Source organism: Prionailurus bengalensis, chromosome D2 (assembly GCF_016509475.1).
Source record: "Prionailurus bengalensis isolate Pbe53 chromosome D2, Fcat_Pben_1.1_paternal_pri, whole genome shotgun sequence".
NCBI lineage: Eukaryota > Metazoa > Chordata > Mammalia > Carnivora > Felidae > Prionailurus > Prionailurus bengalensis.
The window spans coordinates 8,916,717-8,935,220 of record NC_057351.1 but is presented as its reverse complement, the minus strand read 5'-3'; the positions used below and the strand labels follow the sequence as shown (position 1 = coordinate 8,935,220).

Here is an 18,504-nt window from a genome sequence, read left to right as displayed (position 1 = left end):
CAGTGGCCATTATATTTGTAGTGCAGGAACACAGGACCAAGGGAAACTTAGTACAGAAACAAGGTGTTATGAAGAGAGGTGAGAAATTTACGATACTTGCAGAAAAGACAAGCAGGCTTATAACAACAGGAAGCTACAGCTGAAAATAGGCTTTAGTGATGGTCAGCATATGATTTCTGAGAATGCATTCTGCCTCCCACCATGGGAAAAGTGGTACTGAATACTGTGTTTCTAACTTCGTAATTATAGAAGAAACACCCTCGGAGATTCCTCTATATTGCTATAGGCAGACAGGATGGTTCATTTCTTTCACACACTTTACATTTTAGAGTAGTCGTAGAGTTACAGACACATGGAGCAGAAAGTCGAGTTCCTACACACCCCTTCACCCCTACCCCTCTGCAGCCCCCCATCATTCATGTCTTGCAGTAGTGTGGTCCATTTGTTACAACTGATGAGTCAATGCTGATACAGGAGTACTACCTGAAGACCACAGTTTACATCAGGGCTTACCCTTTGTTACATTTTTGGGCACTGGCAAAGGATCCGCACGCCATCTACCGTTACAATATCCTACAGCATACTCCCACCGTCCTAAAAGTCCTCCATAATCCACCTATTCAGCCTTCCCTCCCCTGCCTCAATCCTCTGGCGACCACCGATCCTTTTACTGTCTCCCCACGTGCCTTGCCAGAACGCACTATAACTGGAAACGTAAGGTGGAAAGCCTTTCGGATTGGCTTGTCTCATTCAGCAATATGCACGTAAAGCCTCCTGCATGTCTCCTGTTACCGAACGGCTCATTTCTTTTTACCACCCCCCCAATCACCGTATCCTAAAACCTCGTTAACTCGCGTCAGTGCGTTTTATTGTCGACTCCTGGAAATTCCCTACATGGGCAATCATGTTATGTGTGACTGTACACAGTTTTCTCTCCTCCCTCCCAGTCCAAGTCTCTCTCCTTCTCTGGTCTTGCTCTGTCGGCGAGGACTTCCAGAAGGAGGATGAAAGAGCAGGGACAGGGACCTCTTTGCTCTCCTCTTCTCACTGGGAAAGCATCTAGTTTCTCACCATCAAAGTACAACGTTAGCTGTAGGACTGTTGGAGATGTTCTGTACCAAGTTAATGTTCCCCATACTCCCAGCCTGCTGAGATTTCTTATTGTGGATGTGGGTTAACGTTTTGTGAAAGGCTCTTCTGCACCTATTGATAAGATCATATGATTATTTCTTCTTTTGCCTCTTTTTTTTTTTTTAAAAATTTTTTTTTTCAACATTTATTTATTTTTGGGACAGAGAGAGACAGAGCATGAACGGGGGAGGGGCAGAGAGAGAGGGAGACACAGAATCGGAGACAGGCTCCAGGCTCTGAGCCATCAGCCCAGAGCCTGACGCGGGGCTCGAACTCACGGGCCGCGAGATCGTGACCTGGCTGAAGTCGGACGCTTAACCGACTGCGCCACCCAGGCGCCCCACTTCTTTTGCCTCTTGATGTGACAGGTCACTACCTGACTATCAAATGTTGAACCACCACAGCACCCCTGGAATAAACCCCACATGGTCATGACACGTAATTATATATTGTGGGATTCAACTTGGTGACGATTTGTTGAGGATCTCAGCATCTATGTTCCGAGACATACAGGCATCTAGCTTCCCTTTTCAGAATTTTTTTAAAGTAATCACACCCAACCTAGGGTTCGAACTCAGGACCCGAGATTAAGAGTCGCGTGTTCTACTGACTCAGCCAGCCAGGCACCCGTTACTTTCCTCTCCTATAATGTCTCTGCCTGCTTTTGCTACTATAACAAGCATCACAGAATGAGTTAGGAAGGATTTCTTCTACTCCTCCTTTTTGGAAGAGGTTGTAGAGAACTGGTATCATTTCTTCCTTCCTTAAGTGTTTGCTAGAAGTCACCAGTGAACACATCTGGGCCTGAACTTTCTGATTTGGAAGATTAAGGATGAACTCAGTTTCTTTAATAGATATTTGCCTATACAAATTTATACTTCTGTGAGTTTAGGCAGATTGTGTCTCTCAAGGAATAGATCTAGGTTATGAAATTTGTGGGCAGAGTTGTCTGTAACATTACTATCCTTCTAATGTCCATGTAATCAGTTGTTATGTCTCTCTTTCACTTCTCATATTGGCGACTTGTATCTACTCTTTTTCTTAGTTAACCTAGCTGAAGGTTTATCAGTTTTATTGACCTTTTCAAATAACTACCTTTTGGTTTATTGGTTCTCTTTTCAAACATCTCACTGATTTCTGCTCTAATTCTTAGTATTTTTTTTGCTCATTTTGGATTCAGTGAACTCTTCTTTTTCTAGTTTCCGAAGATGAAAGCTTAGACTACCTGTGCAATTTAAGATAATTAGTGTGTGTAACCTGATTTTTAAATCAGAGCTTGAAATGTATTCTATCATCTTTACCCTCTGTCGGTCCATAAAAGCCTCACTCTGACCTTACTCTGGCTCTGCTCCAGTCTCAACCTACCTTCTCATATAATCAAAAATCTGCAAGGGCCCAGATCTGTTTCTGGGTACACTGGACCCCTGAATTTACAGCCTAGTTTACAACCCTAAGTGTCATATAGTCTGTCTGTGGCTTCTATTTTGAACTTTGCCTTAGAGGGCAGTTACTTCCAGGGGTTTGTACAACTGAGGCTGAGGGCTGGAGGATTCACATATGTACACTCAAGGAACCCCACGGCTTGAAAGGGGAAAATGAGATTACAGACTAGATATCCCTCTGCACAGAACACACTTACCATTTTGTTATTTCGATTTATATATTTTAAATAGTTACCTATTAGCTTTCTGGGCTTCCTTTCAAGATATTCCTCCAGGTTGCTACATACATGGGAGGTGTGCCTGATATTGAAACAACTGCTGAACTAGGAGTGTCTATATTCACTTCCCAATTATATCAACTTCCACTAGGAATATGAAACACACAGGTTACAGAAGGTAGCATTTGAAGATACAGGAGTCCTGTAAACTTAAGGGACACTTTACAGAATCATTTAACAGGGTTGCCGTAATTATTAAATTTATCTCTCCTTTTTATAAGCTTCATATTCACATGAACTGCCAAGATTAAGGTCGCCGAAATGATATGGTTATTAACACATCAGAACTTCCTGTGGTGAAATCCTGATTGCTTTGTAATCCAAATGCAATTAGGACAGATTACAGATTCCCTTTTGATTTTGTAACCGGTGTTAACTGATACTTAAACTATAAGCAAGAACATTTCATAAAACTTCACATACACATAGTGCATATAAAAACTACTGACACGTGAATGTAAGTGAGTATTAGGGTATCGTCCATATTTCTGCTCTAGAATATACCACGGTCATGTAAGATATCTTTAGCTAAAGCTCAGGGAAGGGCACGTGAGCATGTTACATATTACTACTAATACATACTACTAATTACTTGTTTTCAGTTTATTGTTTCATTTTACATTTTTTTGTTGTACACTGCACACTATTCCTCTAAAACTGACAACTTCTTATGTTGCCTAAAGTAATAAGGCATCAAAACCAAAACACAACTTCCAATATTATATTACCTCTAAAGACAATCTTCAAGCTCTTTGTCTCAAATTGAAAGATTTCTCCTTAATAGAAATTAACATAACCTACTTTGTATTTTAGCTAAAAACAAATCTTATAAAATCAAAACATCTTCAAGGTTCTATGCCCGCATTTGCTAGGGACATTCAAAGGAATGTTCCTTAACAAGACTGTCCTTTATGTGTTGCAGTCTACTTCGGGGTAAAATAAGGCCAGTTTGTGGACGAAAGTTATTCAACATTCAGGACATCAACATTGCTTCCTCTACAACGTGAGTTCTCTGAAGCGGAGCGACTGCTGAACCACAGCTCAACATTCCTAAGACCCACTGCAATCCTAAGGTTTCTCTTGCGTGTGTGTTTTCTGATGTACAATGAGGTTTGACTTCTGAGAGAAGGGTTTTCCACATGTGTTACATTCATAGGGCTTCTCGCCTGTGTGTGACCTCTGATGGTTAACAAGGTTTGATTTACGGTAAAAAATTTTCCCACATTCATTACACTGACAAGATTTCTCCCCTGTGTGAACCCTATAATGCACTGTGAGAGAAGATCTATGAATGAAGGACTTCCCACATTGGTTACATTTGTAGGGTTTTTCCCCTGTGTGTTTTCTCTGATGTATAAGAAGTCCTGACTTCAAATAGAAAGATTTCCCACATTCATTACATTTATAGGGTTTTTCTTCTGTATGAGTTCTCTGGTGCACACTTAGAACTGATTTATCACAGAAAGCCCTTCGACATTCATTACATTCATAGGGTTGCTCTCCTATGTGCATTCTCTGGTGCTGAGTGAGCCTAGACTTCTGGACAAAAGATTTTCCACATTCATTACATTCGTAGGGTTTCTCCCCTGTGTGTTTTCTCTCATGTAAAGTAAGTCCTGACTTGACACAGAAAGACTTCCCACATTCATTACATTTATAGGGCTTTTCTTTTGTATGAGTTCTCTGGTGCACAATTAGAGCTGACTTATAACAGAAAGCCTTTCCACATTGGTTACACTCGTAAGGTTTGTCACCTATATGGATTCTCTGGTGATAAGTGAGCTGAGACTTCTGGCAGAAAGTTTTCCCACATTCATTACATCCGTAGGGTTTCTCCCCTGTGTGTATCCTACTATGTTTACTTAGGGACGATTTATTATAGAAGATTTTTCCACATTCATGACACTCGAACGGTTTCTCCCCTGTATGTGTCCTGTGATGTTGAGAGAGGGTAGATTTATGGCTGAAGATTTCCCACATTCAGGACACACGAAGGGTTTCTCCCCTGTGTTTCTCTGATGCACCATGTGGTCAGACTTCAAACACGTTTTCCCACATTTGCAACATTCATAAGGTTTCAACTCTGTATGAATTTTCTGATGCCTAGTGAGTACTGACTTGTGGTAGAAACTTTTCCCGCATGCATTACATTTGTAGGGCTTATCCTTTACGTGGGTTTTCTGATGTTGTGTAAGATATGCCTTCCGACAGAAAGATTTCCCACAGTCAGGACATTCAAATGGTTTCTCCCCTGTATGAGTTCTCTGATGCAGGATAAGGTGTGAATTGATCCAAAAGGATTTCCCACATTCATAGCATTCATAGGGTTTCAGCCCTATGTGTGTTCTTTGGTGTTTGGTGAGGTCTGTCTTCTGGTAAAAAGTTTTCCCACATGCGCTACACTGATAGGGTTTCTCCCCTGTATGTATTCTCTGGTGTATCGTGAGGGCTGACTTGTGGCTGAAGGCTTTACCACATTCGTTGCACACATGGGGCTTCTCCCCCGTGTGTGATCTCTGATGTTTCGTGAGGTCTGACTTCTCCCAGAAAGTTTTTCCACATTCATCACACTGAAAGCGTTTCTCTCCCGTGTGTATCCTCTGATGTCGAGTGAGGTGGGACTTATGCCAAAACGCTTTCCCACATTCATTGCATTCAAAGTGTTTCTCTCCTTTATGAGTTTTCTGAAGTTGTGGAAGGCATAAATCCCCCCGGAAATGATCCCCACTCTCACTACACTCCGAGGGTTTCATACGCACCCCATGAGGTTTCAAAAGGGTAGACTTCACACATAACGATTTCCCACAACCACGCAGTCCACAGTGATTCTCTTCGGAGGCATTCATGTGATGTAACAGGAAAGAAGAGTTAGGAAAGAAGGTTCTCCCATATTCAACACATTCAGAGTGATTCTCTTCAGTGATCTCTCTCTTGTACGTACTCAATGTTGCCTTTTCGGGGAAGGTTTCTTGATACATGTAATACTCAAAATTTTGCTCTGCACTTTGAATCTTCTCACTATCAACAGAGTCCTCAACCTGACTCAAAGTTTCTCCATGTTTAAACAATTCACTTTTCTCGCTAGTAGGAGTTTTCTCGTGTTTCAATACTGAGTAGCAATTTTCCATAGGCACTAAATTCACCAGTCTTTCTTCCCAAACGTCTTTTCTTATTGATACACAATTCAGAAATACAGCTGAAACTCACTCCATATGAGTCACACTGACAGAGGCTTTCTCTGGAAGGAAACGAATTTGTGTCCAGGTTAAATGGTTTTCCTATTACATTACCTCGTTCCCTGGTCGGTGTTTTCTTACTGATGAATGCAACTTCCCACATAGGTTTGCGCTGGTTTTCTTGCCTCCTTCCTTTCTTGTGATCAGTTTCCCAGACTTCTAAAGATAGGAAAAATTAACCGTACACATAAATACTAACTCATTTCTTCTGGAATGCAACGTATATACAAACGCCCTATGTTTTACTGGATTTTGATTTCTTGTCTAGTCTCCAAGGAAGAAAATAACTATAAGTACTTATTTTTTCGATTTCTTCTGTTGGACATGAAAATACGAAAATGGAAACAAGAAACCAAAGGCCTGGCATGGTGGAAGAAAGGAGAGGAAACTACTGCAAGCATACATCTGCATTCTGACGTCTGAGGAGTAAAGGCAGCTACTAAATTCGGAACGTCTCCATCTATCCTCCAAATGCCTCTAAGGATCAACATAAGGAGAGCAAATAAAATGACCAATCAACAACCCATGACTTCAGCATAACTGGGAAATACAAAATACTACTGACTTCAAACCACCACTGAGAAAATGAACATTTAATACAGAAGAAACTGATAAAAGAGCTCACATCTATGGAAAGAGCTTGAGCCCGTGGCAACTACACATAGAGGAAGAGACAGAGAACTTAGAGATAATTAAAGTCCTTTGTTTTAAATACTTATTTTTGAGAGAGAGACAGGGAAACAGAGTGTGAGCGAGGAAGGGACAGAGAGAGAGGGATACACAGAATCTGAAGTAGGCTCCAGGCTCCAAGCTTGTAGCACAGAGCACGACATGGGGCTCCAACTCACGAACCGCTAAGATCCTGACCTGAGCTGAAGTCAGACGCTCAACGGACTGAACCACCCAGGCGCCCCTAGAACGTGTAGATAATTAAATGCAAATAAAATCACTCCCTCAAAGGAGAAGTCCCACCGTGAGATGGAAAATATGGAGCAGACATCTTCGTTCTGACAGATGACAGCTCAGACCACCGAGAACTCCAACACAAGGGACTTGGAGTATTAATGGGAACTACGGAGGCAAGGGCTGACTGATCGGGTGAAGAATTCAATTGTAAAACGTCCAGAGTGATCTTAGAATATGACTCAAATTGTAAGAACCTGGTTATGAGCTCAACTGTCCCCCTCCCAAACTCATATGCTGAAGCCCTCATCCCCAGTGTCACCGCATCCGGAGACACAGCCTTTAAGGAGGTTAATTAACGTTTGAATTACGTCATCAGGGTGTAGCACTTATCGGATAGGAATGACCTCCCGATCAGAAGCCGAAGAGACACCAGCACTTGCCTGCTCTCCCTGTGTGCACAGAAGAAAAGCCATGTGAGGAGAGAGCCACAAGCTGTAGAGAGAGGGCTCACCAGAAGGCACCCTGAAGGCACCTTCATCCTGCCTTACAACCTCCAGATGAGTAAAAAATAAATTTCTGCTACATAGGCCACCCACTCTGTGGTGTTTTGTTAGAGCGGTTCAGGCCAACTCGTAGGAAGCATGAAGAGAAAAGAGACTTGAATGAAATTTTAATAAACAGCATGGAAAAAAGACATGACAATAGAGCAAAAAAAAAGAATGACAATAAAACCAAAGAAAGAAAACTGGATCACAGAGAAAATTCTGGATAAAGCAGATGGTCTACAAAACAATAAAGTACATGTTTTAAATTAAAATTATATGTGTGACTGTAGTCTCTAAAGAGAAAAAAAGAAAACAATGAATAAATACAGTATTAAAAACCATTATCTAAGAAAACTGCCCAGAAATAAAAAGAGATCTTGCCCGCATATTTTAAGGACCACCATGAACTTTCCTTTTCCATCAGGAAAGCTGACCTGAAACAGTCCTTCCTAAGACATGCTTTAATGAAACTGTAAACCTTAAAAGTGAAGAAGTCTCCTCTGGACAGAAAGATCAAGTCTCAATAAGCAAGCAAACAAACATGTAGATTGGGCAAGAGACTGTCACCAATAAACAAAGTGAGGTCAGTGCAGCAACCTTTTCAACAAATAACCAAGTAGAAGTCAAGGGTTGTATATCCAGCCACGTGATCCTTTAAAAGTATCCAGGCTCTGGGAAGAGGTCAGTCATATTAGATATTCAAGAAATCAGGTAATAATGTAATCACGGAACCTTCTAGAAGAGGACAAACTTCAAGCAACCAGTATTTGATAGGACACACTGGTAGAAAAGCTGAGCAGTGTAGGACTAAGACCAAAAGAAAGTTGAGAATAAGAATACCAGAGTAATGTATAAATGCTATATATACCAGTGAAGCAGAAATAATGCACATAAAAAGACTACTGGATACAGGAAAAAGGAGAAGAAATAACAGTAAGCTAAATGAGAGCCATGGAATAGTCTAAAGAAGGTCACTAAACACTCTAAGGGTCACTAAAAGCTGAAAACCAAATGGAAGGTTAAATAAGGATATGAGCAACTAAAGCCAGTATAAAAGACATTACTGTAAAAGTAACCACCAGAACAAAAACATCTAAAGTTTCTAATGGACTGCTTCAAAATGAACAAAAGCAGTGACGAAACAGAATGATTTAGTGAATATGATACTCATGAAATGTAACAAAATGACAGATATGAGACCAGACAGGAATCCTGGTAGTAAATGTGAATGGGCTTAACTCACCACTTAATAAAATGACTTCAAACGGAGTCACAAACAAATCCCAAATCTCTGCTGCAAAGGGGAAACACACTGACAGAAAATGACTCAAAAAGCTAAAAACAAAGGAATGGTCAATATTGTTCCAGGCAAAGGGAAACAATAAGGAAACAGATAAAATCTAGTTATCAGGAAGGACAAAAAACAAAGCACAAGGCTAACATCCACAACTTTGAATGTACAAGTAACAGTAAGGAGTATCAAAACACCAAACAACATTCATGAAACAAACACACTGATAAAAAGAGTATTAAGAAAGATCAGAAAGTGCGATGTCGGAATGTAGAGACGCAACGACAACAATCAGGAAAACATGTATTATGACCCATATACAATTTTCGAATATTAAAACGTTAATACAAAATACACTTACGACTCTAGGGTGCAAAAAACATTAAAAAAAAAAAAAACCCCGATAAAGGTAACATGCTCAGGAAACAATGCACTAAAACTAGAACTTACTCGGGAAGAACAAACTTCTTCCATCAGGACCTCAAAACCAAACAACTGTCTAGTAAACTGCTCTTTGTTGAAAAAGGAAACACAAAGCTGAATTTCTAAACCAAAAAAACTACTGAAAATATTACTTATGAGTCTATGTGGGATACACGTACTGATCAGAGATTTCATAGGATTAAATGTCTTGCATCAGTGAAAAAGAATGAAAAAGAAGCAAATCCATAACTCAAAAAAAAAAAACTAGAAAAAGGCAACAATAATGTAAAAAAAAGAAGTTAAAGCACAAAGAGGGAAATAATGAAGGTAAAAACAGAGAAATACAAAACTAAACTGAAAATAATACAGATAAGGGAGCTCAAGTGGTTAAGTTGTTTTGACACTTGATGTCACGGTTTGGTCTGTGAGTTCAAGCCCTCTGCGCTCTAGCCCCTTCCCTGCTCACGAGTGCGCATACACTCTTCTCTCTCTCTCTCTCTCTCTCTCTCTCTCTCTCTCTCTCTCTCTCAAAATAAATGAATTAAAAAAAATAATAATACAGGGGCGCCTGGGTGGCTCCTTCAGTTAAGTGTCTGACATCGGTTCAAGTAACGATGTCACGGTTTGTGAGTTTGAGCCCCGCACCTGGCTCTGTGCTGACAGCTCAGCTTCAGATTCTGAGTCTCCCTCTCTCTCTCTGCCCCTCCCCGACTTGTGCTCTGTCTCTCCCTCTCAAAAATAAATAAATGTAAAAAAAAAATTTTAAGGAAATAAATAATATAGATAAAAGTTTTTCTTCATCTTTAAGCTCCAGTAGATTTACTAAAGGATGCCTTAGAGTGAGTCATTCCAGGTCAGTTTTCCCAGGTCCCTCATGATCCCTTCTGTTAATAAAACAGAAACAGAAAAACAGTTGTACAAGTGTTAACTCAAAAAGCTGGTAATTTGGGGGGCAACTGGGTGGCCCAGTAGATTAAGCGTCTGACTTCAACTCAGGTCATGATGTCAGGGCTGTTTCAAGTCCTGGGTCGGGCTCTGTGCTGACAGCTCAGAGCCTGGAGCCTGCCTCAGATTCTGTGTCTCCCTCTCGTTCTGCACCTCCCTGCTCACGCGTGAACTCTATCTCAAAAAGAAACAAACAAAAAGAGAAATTAATTAAAAAAAAAAACCTGGTTCTTTGGGGGCTCCTGGCAAACTCAGCTGGTGGCGTGTGCAGCTCTGGAACACAAGAGACATTACACCAGAAGGAACAAGGCAAAGAGACAAAGAAGAGGCATCCCAGGCTATTGCATTTGTTCCGATCCACCAGAACCATTCACACAAATACACTTAGAGTAGATGAAGATATTCTAATGATTTCCTCCAACTGTGTTTTCCAGGAGATGATCTCAAAAATGGTGGCATTGGGGCGCCTGGGTGGCGCAGTCGGTTAAGCGGCCGACTTCAGCCAGGTCATGATCTCGCGGTCCGTGAGTTCGAGCCCCGCGTCGGGCTCTGGGCTGATGGCTCGGAGCCTGGAGCCTGTTTCCGATTCTGTGTCTCCCTCTCTCTCTGCCCCTCCCCCGTTCATGCTCTGTCTCTCTCTGTCCCAAAAATAAATAAACGTTGAAAAAAAAAAAATTAAAAAAAAAAAAAAAATGGTGGCATGAAGGGCAGTACCAAAGAGTCGCCTCACACACTACTCTCTGAAAGGACTCACATTTACCTGGGCCAAACTATAGAATGTGTGACTCAGGACAACGGTGGAAACAATGAGCGAAGAGCCAACAATGAGTAGAGGCTAAGGGCAGAATGTGACACCATTAGAGGCAGGGAAGTTAACACAGAGATCAGTGAAAGAGATTGTTAATCAGGGTTCTCCAGAGAAACAGAGCCAGGTACTATATGTACGTGTGAGAGCGACACAGGCAAAGGAAGAGGTTTATTAAAGGACCCGGCTTTTGCACTTACGGAGGCCAAGAAGTCCCACAGTCTGCTGTCTGAAAGCTGGAGAACCAGGAAAGCCAACTGTATTTCAAAAGGCCCGAGAACTAGGGGAGGTGATGGTGTAACTCCCAGCAAAGATGAAAGGCCTGCCAACTAGAGGGTTGGTGGTGTAAGTCCCAGAGCCTGAAGGCCCCACAACCAGGAGCACTGATTCTGTCCAGAGAGGATGGACGTCCCGGCGCAAAAAGAGAAAGAGAATTTGTCCTTCTTTGCCTTTTGTTCCATTCCATCCTCAACGAATTAGAGGATATCTGACCATAATGGTGAGGGTGGATCTCTTTACTCAGTCCACTGAGTCAAATGCTGCTTCCAGAAACACCCCCCAAGACACACTTTTACCAGTCTGGCCATCCCTGAGGCCACTCGGGTTGACACCCAGAATTAATCATCATAGACACACTCAAAGAGCACCCTCTCAACACGACTGCCATTCTACGAACCACGTGCACTGCCCAAGGCAGAGCCCTCTGACAAGAGACATCAGCCAACAGTACACTGCAAGAGGAAAAGACTTCAGTCAAATAATACAGTCAAGTCACTTAACAAATACATAAGCAAGCAAAAATAACAAGAAGCCCTATCAGACTCGGACAAAATATCTAAAATATGCTTTCGTCCAAAATTACAGGTTCACAAGACAAACGGGAAAATTTCACATACGTGGGAGAAACAATAGGCAACAAACTGTCCTTGAGAGGGTCTGGATACTGGATTTAGCCGACCTCCAAGCAGCTATTATAAACATGTTCAACAGGGAACCACACTGGGGCGCCTGGGTGGCTTAGTCGGTTGAGTGTCCGACTTTGGCTCAGGTCATGATCTCACGGCTTGTGAGTTCGAGCCCCGCATGGGGCTCTGTGCTGACTTAGAGCCAGGAACCTACTTTGCATTCTGTCTCTCCCTCTCTGCTCCTCCCCTGCTCATGTTCTGTCTCTCTCTTTCTCTCTCTCTCAAAAATAAACTAAAAACAAAGGGAACCACATTTACGGGATAAAGGAAGGTAGTGTTGATACCCTGTAACACAGAAAATATAAAAAAAAGGAAAAGAATTAAGTGAAAATTCTAAATTTGACAACTTACAGTAACTACACTGTAAATTCCTTAGATGGGCTCAACAGTTGACTGAATGTTATAGAGGAAAGAATTAGTGAACTTATAATACAATCTAAACACTAGAAAGAAATAAGAATGAAGAAAACTGATCAAAGCCTCAAATATATGAAAGATACCATTATCTGCACCAACATACTCATAATGGGAATATCAAAAGAAGAGAAGAAAGGGTAAGGGGCAGAAAAATTATTCAACAAAGATATGGTGAAATCTTGCAAATTTAGAGAAAAAGAATATTCAAACACAAAATGATAGACGAACACCACGTGGGATAAACAGATCCACGTCAAGAAGCATCACAGTAAAAATATTAAAAAGCAAAGAGGAAAAAAAATTTCTTAAGTCTCAAGAGAACTACAACTCATCACATACAAGGGGACTGCAGTAAGATGACCACCTGACTTCTCATCAGAAACACAGAATCCAGGAGGTAGGATGACAGAGTGTGTTGGGGGAATAAAACAAACAAAAACAAAACAAAACAAAAAACCCCCAAACAGTCAACCAAAATAACAGCACTGCTTTCAAAGCTGAAGGCGATATAAATTAACCCATAAATTCCCAGTCATTACTTCAAATTCACAAAGATTGTAGGTAAAAGTAACTATTTTTTTTTTTTTTTTTAATTTTTTTTTTTTCAACGTTTATTTATTTTTGGGACAGAAAGAGACAGAGCATGAACGGGGGAGGGGCAGAGAGAGAGGGAGACACAGAATCGGAAACAGGCTCCAGGCTCTGAGCCATCAGCCCAGAGCCCGACGCGGGGCTCGAACTCACGGACTGCGAGATCGTGACCTGGCTGAAGTCGGACGCTTAACCGACTGCGCCACCCAGGCGCCCCATAAAAGTAACTATTTTAAAAGACAGGATAAAGAAGTATTTCTTCTAACCATTTGGCCAAGACCATGCAACAATCTTTATGTATATAACTATACTGTTGGGTCTGTAACCGTAGAAATAAATGTATTTGACAATAAGGCAAAATGAGGCAGAAAAACAAAGGTAAACTGGGGTGAGAAAATGACCATGGATGGTAACCGGAATCCACAGTAGCAAATGAAGCAGAAATGGTGAATAAGAAAGTTAATATAATGAACTCCACAAAGATATTTGCTATCCTTTCTTCTCTCAGTTTCTTTTTAAGACATCCAATTATATAAACTAGTAATTCAACAATGTATTGCTGGAATTTAAACATATACAGATCTACTATGTACAAAAGGAAACTCACAAAAATAGAGTAGAAGAAGTAGAATTACATATGAATGACCTTTCTATAATTCACTGTAGATGAGGGAGTATAAACCTGAAGTATGGTGATAGGGTGAATTTCTTAGGTAAATTTTAATAACAATCATCATGAAAATAATTGAGTGAAATGGTCACTGTAGAATTAAAATATTATGCTAATCCATATTCACTTAATGAAAATGAAGGCACTAATATAAAAGAACTACAGGGTCATAAGGCTGTTCAGGGCAGATAAATGTCAAAACGTAATATGGCAGGAGTAAATCCAGCCGTACCAATAACACAAAACTGGGAATGGATTTAGAAATCCAATCAAAAAGCATAGGGGCACCTGGGTGGCTTGGTGGTTGGGCGTCCGACCCTGGCTCTGGTCATCATCTCACGGTTTGTGAGTTCGAGCCCCGCGTCGGGCTCTGTGCTGATAGCTCAGAGCCTGGAGCCTGCTTCAGATTCTGTGTGTGTGTGTGTGTGTGTGTGTGTGTGTCTGTCTCTGTCTCTCTTCCCCCTCCCACTTTTGCTCTGTCTCTATCAAAAATAAATAAATGTAAAAAACCATTTTTTTAAAAAAGCAGTAATTGTCAGCTTGTAGAAAATATGTAAATTCAAACACATGGTATCTACAAGACACACTGTATTCAAAGGCACAAATAGGTAGAAAATTTTAAAAGCAGAGAAAGATCAATCAAGTATATAGCATCAGTAAGTAGGTTGGACAGGCTATACTAATATCAGACAAAATCCACTTTAACACAAAATACATAATTAGAGATGAAGTGGGACATTACATAATGAAAACAGTCCATCAGTAAAGGAGACAAAAATCCAAGCAATTATACGCTACTAACGATGAGTCTCAAGAAATACTGAGAGAATTCGAAGCAAAAATACACACATCAACAATTACAGATTTTAATATCCCCCATTAAGTAATGGATAAAACAAGGGATAGAATACAAATAAGAGAAAAAAGAAAGATAAAAAAACACTATGAAGTAACCAGACTAACAAATATATATAAGACAATCCACTCAAAAAGAGCAGATTACACATTCTTCAAAAGTACACACAAAAGGTTCCCAAAAATACATTTTAAAAGGTTCTCACACCAAAATGGAAGGAAATTATAAATCAATCATATAAAGGAATTTTGAACACTCACTATTAGAAATTAAATAACATATCTCTGAATAAAATAGAGGGAAACAACATTCAGGAAACTGAAAACACTTTTGAGTAAAAACAAGACAAAATATACCAAATCTTATGAGACAAACAGAAAACAGTACTTAGAAGACAATTTATCCTACAATATCATATTAAACGAGAACAATCCAATCAATAACCTGCCTTGTACACCTGAGAGCAACGGGGGAGAAAAGCAATACAAATTGAAAGCAAGCAAGTATAGTAAATGAGAGAAAAGTAAAAATTAATAAACCAGCAAAGAAAGGCAATAGATGACTCTTTTAAAATACCAATAAGCCTGACTAAACTGTATTTAGGCTGACATGGAAATAAGAGACATAAGAGTCAAACTACTGAAGTTATGGGGCGCCTGGGTGGGTGGCTTAATCAGTTGAGCATTCAACTCTTGATTTCGGCTCAGATCATGATCTCACGATTCGTGGGACTGAGCCCTGCGCCGGGCTCTGTGCTGGCAGCGTGGAGCCTGCTCGGGATTCTCTGTCCACCTTTCGCTCTGCCCCTCACCTGCTCACTCTCATGTGCACTGTCTCAAAAACAAACAAATAAATGTTTCTAAAAAAAATAAATTACTGAAGTTGTGGAATAAAGACGGTACACACGCTAGGGATAGAATATACTCACATTACAAACCTGGAATGTTTTCTACGCTACAAAAACAAAATATAAGTGAATGTTTTGAACTAATTTGATAACTTGGCTGAAATACAAAAATTCCTAGAATCGGAAAAAATATAACAACTCAAGAAGAAATAAGCTATCTGAAAAAAGTGTAAGAAGTAAACACACTGCAGTCATTTTAAAACTGCCCATAAAGGAAGCCCAGGTCCAGATGGTTTCACTGGTGAACTTTTAAACTCGTTTAAATGATAATTAATATTGATTATTCAAACACTCCTGCAAACAATAGAAAAGAACACCTCCCCCCTAATTATATGAGCCTTATATTACATCGGCACTAAACTCAGACATGATGAGAGAAGACAACTACAGTTCAATGTCTAAAACAACTAAGAGCAACATCTTTGGAATACAGACCCACAGACACTCTGCACAATACTAGCAAATGTTATCGAGTAACACATCACGAGGATTACACACAAAGACCCCGTGAGATTTATCCTACTAGCGCAAGGCTGGTTTATCATCCGACAATGGCAAGTGAGCACCAACAGTGCACTCTCCCTCTGATTCACTCGAGCTGGAGGGTATCTTCTCTCCGCGTTCTCCCTCTGCCTCACTCCAGCTCGCCAGGGTCTTCTGGAAAGCAGTGTGTATACTCCTCCACCATACTTGGGCGCCTACTGCCTAGTGAACACTTTTAGATTCCCCAGCTCTGGTGGCCAGCATCACTTCTGCTTCCGGTCTCACAGGACTGTACACATTTGCATACTTTAAGAGATACCGTCTGAAGATCTCCCTTCCAATCAGCCTGAATCTAGATGCTGAGTGAGATCCTCCCCTTGGGACAGTGACAGGTCTTGGAACACCCTCAACTACCGAAAGCCACTACAAATAAAAGAGGCTGGTTAGACAACCATGAAAATTTGACAGGCAACCAAGAGCTAAGTCACGGTTGAATGATAAGCTTCATCACCTACACCAGGCCATTCTTCCAATACTTAGGAGAGGTGGCTGTTTTATCTAATGAACACAAACCAACACAGAGAATCAAGAAAAATACACAAAGAAATGTGTGTTCAAAACGAAAGAACAAGAAAAAACCTAAGAATAAGTCCTTAATGGAATGGAGACAAGTGATTTACCTAATAAGGAGTTCAAAATAATAGTCACATAGATGCTCATCGAACTCAGGAGAAAACGGATGAACACGGTGAGAACCTCAACATGAAGAAAGTACCAGAAAGTACCAAACAGAAAATACAGTAAGACAACTGAAAAATACTAGAGGAATTCAACAGCAGAACAATGAGGCAGAGTGAATCAGTAATCTGCAGTCAGACAGTGGAACTCACCCAGTGAGAGCAGGGGGAAAAGTGAACACAGCTTAAGAGACATATGAGACAATCAATATACAGCAGACCAACATTTGCATTATACAAATCACAAAAGGGGATGAAAAAGAAAGGGGCAGAAAATTCACTGAGAGAAATAATAGCCGAAAACTTCCCCAAATTGGGGGGAAAAAAAGAAATCCATATCCAGGAAGCCCAGAAATTTCTATTTAAGTTGAATTCAAAAAACCCACACCAAAAACATTATGAGATGGAGTGCCAACAACTAAAGACATGGAGAGAATGTTAAAAGTAGCAAAAAGGGGCGCCTGGGTGGCGTAGTCGGTTAAGCGTCCGACTTCAGCCAGGTCACGATCTCGCGGTCCGGGAGTTCGAGCCCCGCGTCAGGCTCTGGGCTGATGGCTCGGAGCCTGGAGCCTGTTTCCGATTCTGTGTCTCCCTCTCTCTCTGCCCCTCCCCCGTTCATGCTCTGTCTCTCTCTGTCCCAAAAATAAAAAAAAATGTTGAAAAAAAAAATTAAAAAAAAAAAAAAAAAAGTAGCAAAAAATCCACAACTGGTTCCAGAAAAGGGAACTCTCGTAAGATTATCAGATCCTTCAGCAGAAACCTTTCCAGTCAGAAGGCAGTGGCATGGTATATTCAAAGAATGGGAGAAGAAAAATCTTTACTGGACAACAATACACAGCAAAGCTCTCATTTAGAATCAAAGGACAAATAAATGAGTTTCCCAAACAAAAGCTAGAATTCACCAACACCGGAAAAGCCTCACAAGAAATGTTAAAGGGACTTCTTTAAGCTGAAACAAAAGAATACAAATTAGTAACACGAAAACATATTAAAGTATAAGTCTCACTGGTAAAAACAAATATATAGTGAAATTCAGAACATCCTAATGTTGTGAAGATAGTGGGTTAATCACTTACAAAAGCAGTATGAAACATAAAAGACCAAAGTACAAAAAATAACCATAATTACTTATAATCATTAGTTAAGACATACAGAAGATCAAAAGATACAAGAATTGACATCAAAACCATAAAATAGGGAGGGGAAAATACAAACACAGAGCACTAGAATATGTTCAATCCTCAGTTGTTGTCATTTTAAAATAGACATTGTCCTGAAATACCCCATTAGACCAGATAGACTTTGCAGAGATATACAAACATTTCATCCACAAAGAAAACTTCTCAAGTACACATGAACAATTTTCAAGGATTGACCATATATTAAGACAAAAAAACAAATCCTAGCAAATTTAAGAAGACCCAAACCCAATCAAGCTTCTTTCCTGCATGAAGCTAGAAATCAATTACCAGTAAGAAAACTGGAAAATTCACAGATAAGTGGAGACTAAACAACTCTCTCCTGAACAACCAATGAGTCAACAGAGAAACCAAGGGATACCTTGAGGCAAATAAAAATGGAAATACAACATATCAAAACTTAAAGGATACAGGAAAGGCAGTACTCAGACGGAAATTCATAGTGATAAAAACTTACAATGAGAATCCAGAAACTTCTCAAACAAACAAACAAAAAACCTAACCTTACATCTCAAGGAACTAGAAAAAAACAAGGACATGAAACCCAAGCTAGCAGAAGGAAGGAAAATAATCATGATCAGGGCAGAAATAAATGAAATATGATCTGAAAGGATCAATAAAATTAAGAGCTGGTTCCTTGAAAAGACAAACAAAATAAACTGAATTTTTACTAGAGT

The 18,504-nt window shown here is 40.2% G+C and overlaps 1 protein-coding gene across 1 annotated transcript in view; it reads right to left on the bottom strand.

Annotated features, from left to right (window-relative positions):
• Positions 1-3,439: 3,439 nt before the first annotated feature.
• LOC122492684 (zinc finger protein 33B-like) overlaps positions 3,440-18,504 on the bottom strand; it is a 33,517-nt gene continuing 18,452 nt past the window's right edge. Inside the window, 3 exon segments of the mRNA XM_043596195.1 lie at positions 3,440-4,821; positions 4,824-5,955; positions 5,957-6,246. Coding sequence (XP_043452130.1) covers positions 3,920-4,821; positions 4,824-5,955; positions 5,957-6,246 — 2,324 coding nt within the window. The 3' untranslated portion in view covers positions 3,440-3,919.